This window comes from Mchenga conophoros, linkage group LG12 (assembly GCF_057382185.1).
Source record: "Mchenga conophoros isolate Kocher_MC1m ecotype Shallow Benthic linkage group LG12, M_conophoros_male_GT1.1, whole genome shotgun sequence".
Lineage (NCBI taxonomy): Eukaryota > Metazoa > Chordata > Actinopteri > Cichliformes > Cichlidae > Mchenga > Mchenga conophoros.
Window position 1 is genome coordinate 19,264,612 of NC_140537.1, and position 14,394 is coordinate 19,279,005.

At 42.8% G+C, this 14,394-nt stretch overlaps 1 protein-coding gene across 1 annotated transcript in view; it reads left to right on the forward strand.

Annotated features, from left to right (window-relative positions):
* thbs4a (thrombospondin 4a) overlaps positions 1–14,394 on the forward strand; it is a 14,878-nt gene continuing 484 nt past the window's right edge. Inside the window, exons 1-22 of the mRNA XM_085294208.1 lie at positions 1–242; positions 1,016–1,213; positions 1,317–1,564; positions 3,244–3,346; positions 3,441–3,532; positions 4,307–4,358; positions 4,446–4,645; positions 10,226–10,363; positions 10,460–10,540; positions 10,618–10,770; positions 10,903–11,007; positions 11,103–11,210; positions 11,468–11,627; positions 12,550–12,668; positions 12,751–12,803; positions 12,887–12,971; positions 13,076–13,172; positions 13,261–13,439; positions 13,521–13,569; positions 13,654–13,850; positions 13,969–14,141; positions 14,229–14,368. Coding sequence (XP_085150334.1) covers positions 161–242; positions 1,016–1,213; positions 1,317–1,564; positions 3,244–3,346; positions 3,441–3,532; positions 4,307–4,358; positions 4,446–4,645; positions 10,226–10,363; positions 10,460–10,540; positions 10,618–10,770; positions 10,903–11,007; positions 11,103–11,210; positions 11,468–11,627; positions 12,550–12,668; positions 12,751–12,803; positions 12,887–12,971; positions 13,076–13,172; positions 13,261–13,439; positions 13,521–13,569; positions 13,654–13,850; positions 13,969–14,141; positions 14,229–14,368 — 2,812 coding nt within the window. The 5' untranslated portion in view covers positions 1–160. The remainder of the gene's footprint in view (positions 243–1,015; positions 1,214–1,316; positions 1,565–3,243; positions 3,347–3,440; positions 3,533–4,306; positions 4,359–4,445; positions 4,646–10,225; positions 10,364–10,459; positions 10,541–10,617; positions 10,771–10,902; positions 11,008–11,102; positions 11,211–11,467; positions 11,628–12,549; positions 12,669–12,750; positions 12,804–12,886; positions 12,972–13,075; positions 13,173–13,260; positions 13,440–13,520; positions 13,570–13,653; positions 13,851–13,968; positions 14,142–14,228; positions 14,369–14,394) is intronic.

Here is a 14,394-nt window from a genome sequence, read left to right on the forward strand (position 1 = left end):
GCTGTGGCTGTGGACACAAGACCATCTCACCTCTGCTGAGATTTTGGTTCAAGATCTGGAGTTTTTATTTTCAGCCTGTGTGAGATCAGCTTATTGATCTTCAGGAGGACAGTTCAGAAACAGGACTTCTTTTGAGGTGTGCCCCCCCTTTGAAGCGCTGATGATTGGTATGTGCGTCAGAGCGGCAGCTCTGTCCCTGCTGCTGCAGCATCTGGTGCTCACTGTCACAGCTCAAGGTGTTGGTAAGTGCTGGCGGCATCTCGCTGTGCATGCCCTTCTGCAAAGCATGACATATTTTGTTTCTGTGTTCTTTATATGTTAAACTTAATCTTTTCTGCTGATATATTCCTAAAAAGCTTTTGTTTGAAAGTGAGTTGCACAAAAAAAGGGAGGGAGGGGGTAGCTTTGGTGATGATGATTGCTGGAAATTAGGTTGGCTTTTTTGTGGTTGTAGAGTTTTATGTCCAGGATCCAGAACAGTCTGACCTAAATAAGGTGGTAGAAGGACACTAACCGTCATCTGAGAACTGCATTTGCAAATCTTTGATTTTCCTGGAATCTACATGCAGATCTTTCCGTGCAATTTCTAGTCACTTTGTATTATTACTGAAATTCCACTAATGGCAATGTGAAAGTGTGTGAGTGGGTGTTTGTGTGCGTGAGTGTGAGGCAGCGGGTTTGTTCCAATGGAAAAAGTTTACTGCTGGACCTTTCTGCAGCTCCCGTCTACCACACCATAAAAACACACAGCAGGGTGCTGACATGAATGCACACATGTGCACACGCGCAAACACACATACACAAGTACACCGTGACACATAATAAAACACCACAGTGCACTGACTCAGCAGCAGCAAAACAAAGTGTGCTGGGAGTTGCAGCCAATAAGACAAAATACTGAAAATACTTAGATGAACTCGTCATTTGCTTTGTTTTAAAAATATGTCTTTTCTCTTAAGATTTCTTCTCACAATCGTGGTATAGTGCTAATCCAGTGTTCTCCTTCCTGTGTTAGTCTACGACCTGCTGGTGTCACCAGACTGTCTGCCAGACTTGCTCCAAGGAAGCTTGAAGAACAAAGGAAGAGATGAGGCTTTCCTGCTTTCGTCCTTTAGGCTCCACAGCAAGGCACCCACCTCTCTCTTCAGTGTCATCAACCCCACAGACAACACTAAATACCTTGACCTCACCATGCAAGCCAAACTGAGCAAAGGTGAACACTGACACATACTGAGGAGCCTGTGGCAAATGCAGGCCACTCTATTCTTTGTTTTAGCTTCTTTACAGCTTTCATTCAAGCATCTCTATATCTGCAGTGACTGTTCGTTACCAGAAGACTGATGGCAGATATGGTACAACCAGTTTCAACCATGCATCCCTGGCAGATGGACAAGAGCACCACGTGATGCTCCATGCCAGCGGTCTACAGCGTGGCCCTGGTCGTGTTCACATCTATGTAGACTGCAGGCTGGCTCACACTTTGGATGGTGTGCCAGCCGCGTTTGGGTCACTTCCACAAGGTCCCAACAAGGTGGCACTCAGGACGCTGCAGTCAAGAGGACAGGTGAATGAGAAGTTTGTAGCTGAGAAAGAAAAAAAAAAGTACTGACGATATGGTGCATGGAAACAAAAACAGTGACGTTTCAAGATCTCATTTTGAGTATATTATTTTGAATAAGAAATAACCCCATGCTTCTCTTCAGCCCGGCTGACAAAGAGTCAGAGCTCTGTTGAACTGAATATTCGGTTGTATTGTAACTGTAACCAGTAATGACTTCATGAATTTCTTTAAAAATAACATTTTAATAATTAGAGAAAAAAATTACTCGCAACCATCTCACAGATGTATCATTACATACAGCTGCTTTCAATACTATTGATATTTATTTAGAGTTTTTCCCTCTGATCTTTTTGGGTCAATGCCAGTAATTACTTACTCCAAATCATCAACATGTCCTTTAGACCCCGTTCCTACAAGAGTGCTCAAAGAAGTCCTACCATTAATTAATGCTTCAATCTTAAATACGATCACCCTATCTCTATTAATCAGCTCTGTACCACAGGGCATCAAGCTGGCAGTAATTAAACAGTTACTTAAAAAAAATCACTTCACTTAGTTATCTTAGCTAATTATAGGCCAATCGCAAACCTTCCTTTTATCTCTGCCACGGCAAGTAAGATGAGCCGTGTGGAAGTAATAAAGGAGGATTCAAACGCAGGCTCTTGTAAAGGTGTGAAGGTGGTTTATTAAACACAAAATAAAAATAGACAAACAGAGAATGAACTAAACTATACTGGGAACAACTAACTACTGAACATGAAGGAAGCTAGACGATGGTGACAGCAGGGAGACCACACGACTGGAACATGGTAGAAACACAGACGAGCCAGCAACTACTACAGCAGAAGACTCAGGGAGATTACACACAGGTGGGGGACACAGCTGGGAGTAATTAATGAGACGAGACAAGGGAGGTAAACTGAACACACCCACATGAGACGCAGACCTTCACAATAAAACAGGAACAAGACATCACTACGCAAAGACGCAGACCAGACACAGAACTAAACCCACACAAAACATGAGAACACAAACCCTGTGAACAAAACCCTAAACCAGAACCACAGTAGTATAATTTATCGTAAATAATCAAAACACCAGAGAACCCCAAAACACTCCATAATGCAAAAATAAACCCAAAACATAATAAACTTAAAATGCTGGGTCGATATTAGATATATGATTTCCTCTTCACACACAAAGGTTAACTATGGCGTTCCACAGGGTTCTGTGTTAGGAACAATTCTGTTTATATCATACATGCTTCCCTAGGCAGTATCCTTACAAGGCATAGCATACATTTTAACTGCTATATAGATGACACCCAGTTCTATCTGTCAAAGAAGCCAGAAAACACACACACACACACACACACACACACACACACACACACACACACACAAGTCTTAAAAACATAAAGACCCGGGTGACCACTAATTTTCAGTTTCTAAATTCAGATAAAACTGAGGTTATGGTTCTCTGCCCTAAAAAAATAAGAATGAAATATGATACGACTAGTCATTATAATTAATTATAATATTATAATTAGAATATAAAGTGCTTTGAGGCAACTGTTGTTGAGATTTGGCACTATATAAATAAAATTGAACTGAATTTAATATTCCAATTAAACATTCTCACTCTGCTCCTGTAGTTTATTCTGTTGTTGTTTATTCTATAAGGGTGAAGTGACAGACTTGAAGCTAGTAATAGAGGACACCATAGACAATGTGGCCACTCTGCAAGACTGTACCATGGATCAAGCTGAATCTCTGCAGCTGCTGGGTGAGTTACATCACACTGACTCACATCACTGGACATTTCTCTTCTTGCAGATGCGATTTTGACTGTCTAATTATGATTTGCAAAATCCTCACAGCTCTGCAAGGTGGCAGGATGATGCAAGATCAGGCCACCATAACAGAGCTGAAGAGCATGTTATCTGAGATGAAGGAGCTGCTCAACCAGCAGGTAACCTTTTCTGCATGCTGGTCTTGTGTCTCTCTCTCATGGATAGCTACTTGGATGGATTCAGGGGCTAAATACAGAAAAAAAAATAAAATGAAAGGGCATCCGAGCATTTTTAACACAGAGCTTCAATAAGCAGATCTATAATGATGATGTTGTTTATTGCTTTTATGGATGTTTTTCTGAATGCACTTTGATGCTGAGATAAAATGAAATGCCTGGGGGATGCTGGTAGAGAAGAGACTTCCTAGGTTGTTTGGTAAAATAGGCTGCATTTAAAATAAAAGACGGGGGTATATTCACAACAGAATTGGTTTTGCATTGTAACATCAGCTTTTTGCTGTGAAATGTGAGAATCCAGACTGTGAAAACCTGCTGCTTTTGTCTGAAGGTGTCTTGTTTCAAGGATTTGTGTAACCCTTTGCATCAGACAGCTGAGTAAAAGCAAAAATCACACATTCAACGTAGCAGCAGATAGAAGTGCATGGTTTCAGATTACCATCTAAAGCAAGGGATTTATTAGGCGATAAGACATGAAACTGAGAGCCGGAGGTGATAACAGACTATTATCACATTACAGAGAGAAATGCTTATGTAAGGAAACACTTATCTTGGCGGAAACACATTTAAAACCTTATCAAGTCTCAGTTGCATTTTTACAAGTTATTGAAAGGTAAAAATCTGGTTTGCCTCCTTTGATAAGCTGTAAAGTGATGACACTAATACCCAAGCTCACAGTTTATTAACAGTTTTACACTCTGTGTCTTTGTGCCTAAGATTAAGGAGACACATCATCTGAGGAATATCATCACAGAGTGTCTGAGCTGTGGTAAGCAATACAGAAACAATGTACTGATTTACAGTATTTAGACACTAAAGGGACCTTTTAACCTTTATCTTTGCCTGTGTGCTCCAGACAGAATTAATGGCGATCCAAACAAACATCCTGTTCCAACGCCTCAGAACTTTGTCATGCCTGACCCCCCGGCTCCGTGCCCACTTGGGACCTGTTTCAGACAGGACATGTGTGTCCGTTCCCCATCGGGGTCTTTCCAGTGTTCCCCCTGTCCTGATGGATTTACAGGAGATGGAGTGTATTGTGATGATGTAGATGAGGTATGAATTGAGTACAACTGAGTCCAAGTAGCACTATACGTGTATATAGTGCTATATATATATATATATATATATATATTAGGGGTGCAACGATACTCGTATCGATATTGAACCGTTCGATACAGTGCTTTCGGTTCGGTACGCATATGTATCGAACAATACAAAATTTGTCATTTATTTTATCAACTTTCCTTCTAACGATGCTGTCTGTGTTGAGCGCTCAGTGAATCTGCGTTTGACTACTCCGCCTAGGCTGCACTGTCGAGCGCAGATCCACTGAGCGTTCAACACAGACAGGATCATCAGAAGGAAGAGCGCAGGGCAAGCTAGCGAGACAGAAGTTAAGCTCTCCTTGCAACATGGCAAATTGAACCTCCCCCACCCTCATTCAGATCTGGCGTTTGGAATTATTTTGGTTTTCATGTGACGTATGACACTGAAGGTAAGCGCGTCATGGACTAAAGTAAAACAGTATGTTGGATGTGCCACGCAATGCTCAATTACATGGGTGGGAACTAGTGTGTTAGCACAGTTAGCTCGTTAACGTGTTGGCCGTCTAGCCCCACGCAGGGGTAGCTCGTTAATGGAGATTTGCCGTGTTGTGGCGTTAACATCATTTCAACGAGATTAACGCTGACAGCACTAGTGGGAACACAACGAATATGACTGCACATTTACACCGACATCATCCTAGTACAAAGACAAGTGGAAGCAGATAAAAACAACAAGCATGCATGCTACAAACTTTACCCGAGTCATTTAGACAGCCGTTAGCACATGATTCTCCTTATGGGGACCTGCTATGTTTAATATTGTGGCGAGCTCAGACAAGGAGGAGACGGAGGTATCGTTTGGTCTTGCTTCCCGTGAGCTAGCCAGGAAGCACAGCCGTTTATTGACATCTGCAGAAGAACACTGCCGCTAGCTAACTGCTCAGCGCGGAAACCGCACAGCAACAACAACAACAACACACAGGGCGCCCTCTGACCCCGGAAGGACACACCTTCGCAGCGAGAAGGCGTCACCCGTCACTATGGCAACATAAACAAAACATAACTGTACAAACAGAACCCCGAACAGCCCTGACCCACTACATAGCCCCCACCTAAGGGGTCAGTCGTCCCCGACGACCCAATTACCCCACACAAAGTCCTGCAAATGTCCAGGTGCCTTCTTTTGGCGCACGGGCCAGTCACGACTGGCGGGGGAAAAGTCACTCGGTCAGAACATGGGGTGCCACCATCATCCCACTTCTGACACCAATGTGGCGAGCTCAGACAACGAGGAGACGGAGGTGTCGTTTGGTCTTGCTTCCCGTTAGCTAGCCAGGGAGCACAGCCGTTTATTGACATCTGCAGAAGAACACTGCCGCTAGCCAACTGCTCAGCGCGGCAACCGCACAGCAACAACAACACCACACAGGGCGCCCTCTGACCCCGGAAGGACACACCTTCGCAGCGAGAAGGCGTCACCCGTCACTATGGCAACATAAACAAAACATAACTGTACAAACAGAACCCCGAACAGCCCTGACCCGCTAGAATATGCTGCTGAGAATATAGCCCAGAAGAAGCGTATAGTATAGCTTTTATTTTGGAAAGAGCCATTTCTCTGTAATAAACTCTCTTTTCCAAAGATGAGTGATTCCTCAATCAGATACAGGTGTTACCGCGCCAGATCCGCGGCCCCGAACCGTAGTAAGGAAACCTCTGGCAGTTACTTGAAGGTTCCGTAACTGACTCGTAGCCGGTGTTGTGCCAAAAAGTGATTGTCTGCCAAAAACTGATTTCCGGTATTTGCCAAAAAGCGATTGCTCATATTTAAAGTGCTATAAGTAACTTGTTGGGCTATAATATGTTAAACATATGTCAAATGCATCCCTTATGGATGACATAAAGTCATCTTGAGCCACAAACAACATTCGTGTAGCAAGATACAAGCCGCAATCAGTTTTTGGCAGCGACTTTTATATAACCTTTATTTATGCAGTAAAAAAAATCTCATTAACATTAAAAATGTATTTTGTAAGAGTAAGTTGCCCAACAGGACAGCAGAAATGGCAGCAAATATTACAATAGTTCTGTAAAAATATTTTAAGTGGGGATAAAGGACCGGATTGGTTATAATGTAAGTACAAGTTGTAAAGATACTTAAAAAAACAGATAATTTTTTAATTCTTTATGTAACCCCTTTGTATCCCCTGTTCACCGAAGTCTATTTACGAACATACGTAAAGATATTACACATAAAAAATACACAGAAACACTGGAAATCAGTTTTTGGCAGACAATCACTTTTTGGCACAACACCCGGCAACAGCTTACTATACAGGTCAACTCCGCTAGCAAAAAGATCGAAGGAGGCGTAGGAAACTGCTTCACCGAACTTTATTTCTTCTCTAAGGCACGAACACCGCGTACAGTGGGCTGAAACAGTTTACTCACAGCGAGCATCGCCGACACAACTCTGGCTGTCGAGGGAGTTATTATATTCCTTTTATTTATTTTCTTTTCATCTCTTCTGTAGCTAACCGTTACTTTTTCCCCTTCTCCGCTCTCTCTCTTCACACACACACACACACACACACCAGGTAGTCCCGCTACACACATCCCGAATACATTTCCCATCAGGCTTCATCCTTAAAGGGCCATGCCTGTAACGCAGGGCTTGCAAAATCGCTAGCCCGATGTCCCGGGGCTAGCGATTTTTCCAGTCGGGCTACCAAAATCTATCTCTTCCCTGCCCGTCGGGCTATTGTAGGAAGGAAAAATATATGTCAATGCTTTTGCATTCTTTCGGAAATGTAGCTGGGTAATTATGTCATTGGCATCGGTGAGCCACTGTCAATATGACATATTGAAATCGCGTTTGAATTTGCGCTTGTTCTTTGCTTTCACTTTGCAAATGTCCAGGTGCCTTCTTTTGGCGCACGGGCCAGTCACGACTGGCGGGGGAAAAGTCACTCGGTCAGAACATGGGGTGCCACCATCATCCCACTTCTGACACCAATGTGGCGAGCTCAGACAACGAGGAGACGGAGGTGTCCTTTGGTCTTGCTTCCCGTTAGCTAGCCAGGGAGCACAGCCGTTTATTGACATCTGCAGAAGAACACTGCCGCTAGCTAACTGCTTAGCGCGGCAACCGCACAGCAACAACAACAACAACACACAGGGCGCCCTCTGACCCCGGAAGGACACACCGTCGCAGCGAGAAGGCGTCACCCGTCACTATGGCAACATAAACAAAACATAACTGTACAAACAGAACCCCGAACAGCCCTGACCCGCTACAATATGCTGCTGAGAATATAGCCCAGAAGAAGCGGATAGTATAGCTTTTATTTTGGAAAGAGCCATTTCTCTGTAATAAACTCTCTTTTCCAAAGATGAGTGATTCCTCAATCAGATACAGGGCTCACGAAATCGCTAGCCCGACGTCCCGGGGCTAGCGATTTTTTCCAGTCGGGCTACCAAAATCTATCTCTTCCCTGCCCGTCGGGCTATTGTAGGAAGGAAAAATATATGTCAATGCTTTTGCATTCTTTCGGAAATGTAGCTGGGTAATTATGTCATTGGCATCGGTGAGCCACTGTCAATATGTGACATATTGAAATCGCGTTTGAATTTGCGCTTGTTTTTTGCTTTCACTTTGCAATCGCGCAAACTGTGTATAGAGAGCGACAGCACTGATTGGTGAGTGATGATAATTTGCGCACCAATTCCTCTGACATCGTCTTATCAATCGTTAGCTTACTATGCAAACATGACAAGTGAAATCTCCCGCAGCAAGCTTAAACATATGAGAGGTTGATCGCGCAGAGAATCGCTGACCGTGTGTGTGTAAAAGTAGCAGGATATATATTTCAGTTCTGCTGAGCCAAATAAGACAGGTCAGGGTGAAGAAGTGACAGCCAAAGAAAAGCTTACCACAAAACGGAAAAGTTATGACAAATCAGACTATAAGGCAAAAAGAAAGTGCAGCTTTATGGTTTCATGGACAAAAGAATTTCTGTGGCTGCAATATGACGAGCTAAATAACCAGGGCTGCACATAAGTGGTCCGCAAGTGCGCATTCGCTGTCAAAAAAAAACACAAAAAAAAACGCGCACAAGATATGAAGTTGCAACGCGTGTTTGCATACATAAGATTTTCTGGAGGAGGACAGACATTTGTTTAGAACTCTTAAAGATGTTGAAGAAGCTCCTTTAAGCAATTACTTTGGTGTTCCTCTACCTCCAAACAAATGTCAGAAGGAGTCCGAACCACAAAAGAAGCACGTATTCTCGGAAAAGTGGTTGCAGGAGGTGAGCTGGCTTCAAACAAATGATGAACGCACAGAGATGTGGTGCGGAATGTGCCGTGAAAATCCCACTCTAGCGGACAAAAACAGTGCTTTTTATATGGACGCAAACGCGCGTTGCAACTTCTTATCTGGTGCGCTCTTTTATTTTGACAGCGAATGCGCACATGCGGACCACTTATGTGCACCCATGTAAATAACATAATGTTCTGCCGAGTGTGTTGTTGGTTTTCTCTCGATTTCTGAGTCGACAAGCGCCTTTGTTACTGGGACCAGTCATTTTAAGAAAGGCCCGCATTAGAACCCATGAGAAATGCAAGAAATGCATTATTGCTCAGTCTGCAATATCTTTCCCAGAACAAACACCAATTGCAAATAACATACTAAAAATAAACCTGAAAAATCTGTTTAGAACAGCGTACTATGTTGCAAAGAGTGAACTACCACTGGCAAAATTTAGCAGTCTTTGCAAACTTCAAAAAGCAAATGGCCTAGATCTTGGTTCCACTTGCCTCCCGTGACTTCAGCGGAAATTTCAAATTCAGGATCTGACACAGACTGATTCATGTCCTACACAGTTCTTACAAGTTCATAGAAATTTCTGTTCAATTAGAACCAAGTATTTGAGTTGATGATTGTAATTTTTATACAATGTTGTAATTTGTTTTTCAACAATTTTTTGATTAATGTTTTGTTTCCTTTACAATATTATATTTTAATGTATAATATTGTAAAGGAAACAAAACAGGAAACAAAACATCAATCAAAAAATTGCTCTCTTTTTTATTCGGGCTACTTATATTTATTTTGGGCTACCAAAAACTGAAGAGTCCCTGCCCGAAGGGCTACCAGGGATTTTGAAATTTTGAGAGCCCTGAGATAGATTTATTTTTTAAATTACTTTTGTTTCAACAACATTAAATTTAAAAACTGTACTTTTGAGTTAAAATATATATTTATAATTTTAATAAATGACAAATTAAAAAGGCATGAACATTTTTTTTGTATCGAAAAAATATCGAACCGTGACACCAAAGTATCGAACCGAACCGAACCGTGAATTTTGTGTATCGTTGCACCCCTAATATATATATATGTGCATATATATATTAGGGGTGCAACGATACACAAAATTCACGGTTCGGTTCGATACTTTGGTGTCACGGTTCGATATTTTTTTGATACAAAAAAAAATGTTCATGCCTTTTTAATTTGTCATTATATATATATATATATATATATATATATATATATGTATATGTGTGTGTGTGTGTGTTTCAGTGCCAGTTTAATCCATGCTTTCCTGGTGTTCGGTGCGTAAACACTGCTCCTGGCTTCCGCTGTGAGAAATGCCCCCGAGGATACACTGGACCAGAGTTAAATGGAGTAGGAGTTTCATATGCTAAGACTCACAAACAGGTAAAACAAAATAATGCACTACATAAGAGTAATTCCGTTTGATTCACTGCTTACAAAAACTTTTATTTCGTGTACTTTATGCACACTTTCTCTCAGGTGTGTGAAGACATAGATGAATGTCTGGGCCCGCCTGAGAATGGAGGTTGCACTGCCAACTCACACTGCTACAACACAGCTGTAAGAACACGGGATCTGCATGGTGCATGCTTTCAGTGTATTGTTTTTTCACATTTCTGACTCTGAACTCTGCACAGGGTTCCTTCCGCTGTGGAGAATGTAAAGCTGGCTTCACAGGTGACCAGAATACAGGCTGCCATGGTACCAGACTTTGCCCCAACGGTCAACCAAACCCCTGCGACATCAATGCCGAGTGTGTTGTGGAAAGAGACGGCAGCATTAGCTGTATGGTAAGACTTTGTGAACAGAAACATAAATATGAATATGAATAAGTTTATTGTTGTGCCACTCTAAACAGTGTATTGAAAATGTCATCACCACCCACCCCGACCCTCTTTTTTGCATGTGTGTGTGTATGTCAGTGTGGGGTTGGTTGGGCTGGCAATGGCTATGTGTGTGGAAAGGACACAGATATTGATGCATACCCTGATAATAAGCTTCGGTGCAGAGACAACAACTGTATCCAGGTACTACTTTCAACATACCCCACCTTCTCTCACATTCAGTTCATCCCAGTGTTAAAAAAAATTGTGCTGCTTGTGTTTTCCTATTCGTTTTCCAGGATAACTGTGTGTTTGTGCCAAACTCTGGCCAAGAGGATGCAGACAGGGATGGGCTGGGTGACGCCTGTGATGATGATGCAGACAGCGATGGCATTATTAACGTAGACGTGGGTGACTTCAGCCTCTGCATGTCTGGCATGCAGTGAACTTTGACTTTATTTATTTAATTTTTTTAAAGCATGACAGATATATTAGCCGATATATTCTATTGACCATGAAATGAAATGAAAATTTAAACAGTAAAAAAGTGATGGGAGAAACATACTCCAGCCAGGAGTGTTGACGTAACATAAGTTATCCACCAGAACTAAAAACAACTAGCTAATCCAATCCAATATAATCGGTCTTCATTTTTCTAACCCAGGATAACTGCTGGCTGGTTCCTAATGTGGACCAGAGGAACAGCGATAAGGATGTCCATGGCGACGCCTGTGACAACTGCAGAACAGTCGAAAATCCTTCACAGAGAGATACAGACAGAGACGGTCTGGGGGATGAATGCGACAATGACATGGATGGAGACGGTGCGTGCGCGTCTGTTATTATCTACTTAACACACAATAACTGTTTTACTCACTTAATTTTGTTTTCCTTTGCATCACCGAGTGTCAATGAAATCACTTCTGCAAATAGGTTGAGTGGTCATCATAGTAAAAAGTGTAAAAAACTGACTGTTAGTGACTTTATTGCATAAATTAACCATGACTAATCGGGGGACATAATGTGAAAACAAACAAACATGAAAAAGTAATTGAACCTTTTTTAAAGGTTATCAGGTTACACAGCATGTCTGGATCAGCGTGTCCAGACAGGATGCAGACAGAGACATTTTTGTTGCTTCAACTGGACTGACCTGTGCTTTATCTTTCCAAAACATCCTCCTGGTCTGTTTCTAACCCACATCCTCTACCAGTTAGGTCACTTTTTGAAAAACAACTTTTGTGTAATTTTAAAAAAACAAACAAAAAAAACAGTGTTGAATGTAAAAATGTTCCAACTGGAATTGTAAGCCTGTTTTCAAAAACCTTTCTCACATACCTCATTTGATTGGCCTTTCATGTGACCTTTCATTTGCGCCACTGGAAACACAGTTTATTAGCACTGTGTTCCCACATGCAGGCATTTACGCATGTTGCATGTTTAGACTCTGTTTGGTGGACGCTTTTTGCTCAGTTTGGCAGTGCTCCGAGCCTCTTGATCGTTTGGTTTGGTCTTTAACTCCAAGGCTGGATTGCTGAGTGCTTGGTCATGTCTGTCTCCTCACTAAAAGCATTTTTCCACAGTCGGCCTCCGCCAGGCATCGAAGGCCACTGGAAACTATTTCACCTTCGTCTTAAACAAACACTGCCATCTGTTGATGTGTTTGACTGTGCTGAAGTCTGCATTCTGTCAATGTTCTTTTGTTTTGTTTTGTTTTACACATATCCTGATACTTTCTGTCCTCAGGCTTGAAAAATATTCTCGACAACTGCCCACGAGTCCCCAACCTAGACCAGAGAGACAGAGACAGTGATGGGGTGGGAGACGCCTGTGACAGCTGTCCTAATATGGCCAACCCCAACCAGGTAACAAACCACACAAGGGCATGAAACCGATTCATCAGCTGTGACACATCTGACCACCAGTGTTTGTTTTGTCTACCCTCAGTCTGACTCAGATGATGACCTTGTAGGAGATACCTGTGATGATAATATAGACAGGTAAAGCCCACATCATGATCTATGGCGTAAAAGTCTACAAACATCTGTCAGACCTTTGATTTTCCCTACCTCGTCTTTGTCAGTGACGGTGACGGCCACCAGAACACAAAGGATAATTGTCCCACAGTCATCAACTCCAATCAGGTGGACACGGACAAAGATGGAATGGTGTTTATCTCTTCTTTCAGTTTCATTCATTCAATCCAGCAGCAGTTCATCCTATATAGTCCTCAATTATCCACCAATTTGTTGTGTTTTTTTTTTCTTGTTAGGGAGATGAATGTGACGATGACGACGATAACGACGGCATACTGGACGAAGACGACAACTGCAGACTAGTTGCCAATCCAGACCAAAAGGACTCTGATAGTTAGTATCTTTTCTGTGTTGTGCTTGGATTTGCAGGAGCGAGCGCAGCGCGAATTACTGTTTTCTAAGCGGCGTCGCTGTATTTCAGACAACAGACGCGGAGACGTGTGCGAAGGAGACTTTGACAAAGATGACGTCATCGACAGAATTGATCACTGCCCAGAGAACGCTGAGATCACCCTGACTGACTTCAGAGCCTATCAAACCGTGGTGCTGGACCCAGAGGGCGAGTCTCAGATCGACCCCAACTGGGTAGTTCTCAACCAGGTAAAAATGATAACATCACCTCAGTTTCAGAGACATCGATAACAGTTTTTCTTCAGCTTCACACTAATTTTTTCCTGACAGGGCATGGAGATAGTGCAGACCATGAACTCTGACCCTGGGCTTGCTGTAGGTTAGTATACTATCACGCACCCATTCATAATTCCCTTACCTAAACTTAATCAGCGCTGATCTGCGTTTCGTGTTCAATTTGCAGGCTACACAGCTTTCAGTGGCGTTGACTTTGAGGGAACTTTCCACGTGAACACAGTGACAGATGACGACTACGCTGGCTTCATTTTTGGCTACCAGGACTCCTCTTCCTTCTACGTAGTGATGTGGAAACAAACAGAACAAACCTACTGGCAGGCTGCGCCCTTCAGAGCCGTTGCTGAGCCGGGAATACAGCTCAAGGTGTTGAGGATTAACACTTTCCACCATAAAGACCTCCACTGTACCGTTTAAAAGAGTATATATCAGTAAAGATTTGGTTTGATGAATTTATGTCTGATCTTTGTTTTTTAATCTCCAGGTGGTGAAATCAAAGACAGGTCCTGGTGAATATCTGAGGAACTCCCTTTGGCACACAGGACACACCGTTGACCAGGTGCGTCTACTGTGGAAGGATCCCAGGAACGTCGGCTGGAAAGACAAGGTTTCCTACCGCTGGCTCCTCCAGCACAGGCCGCAGGTTGGATACATCAGGTACAAACACATACACCTCGTCACGGACACGTCCACGTTCGCTCTGTGTGAACTGACTCAGTAGTTTCACTTTGTGTATGGAACTAGGGCTCGCTTCTTTGAGGGTTCAAATCTGGTGGCGGACACTGGTGTGATCATTGACACCAGTATGAGAGGCGGGCGCCTGGGCGTGTTCTGCTTCTCTCAGGAAAACATCATCTGGTCCAATTTGAAGTACCGGTGCAACGGTAAGCATCTGCAAGCATCGGAAGAC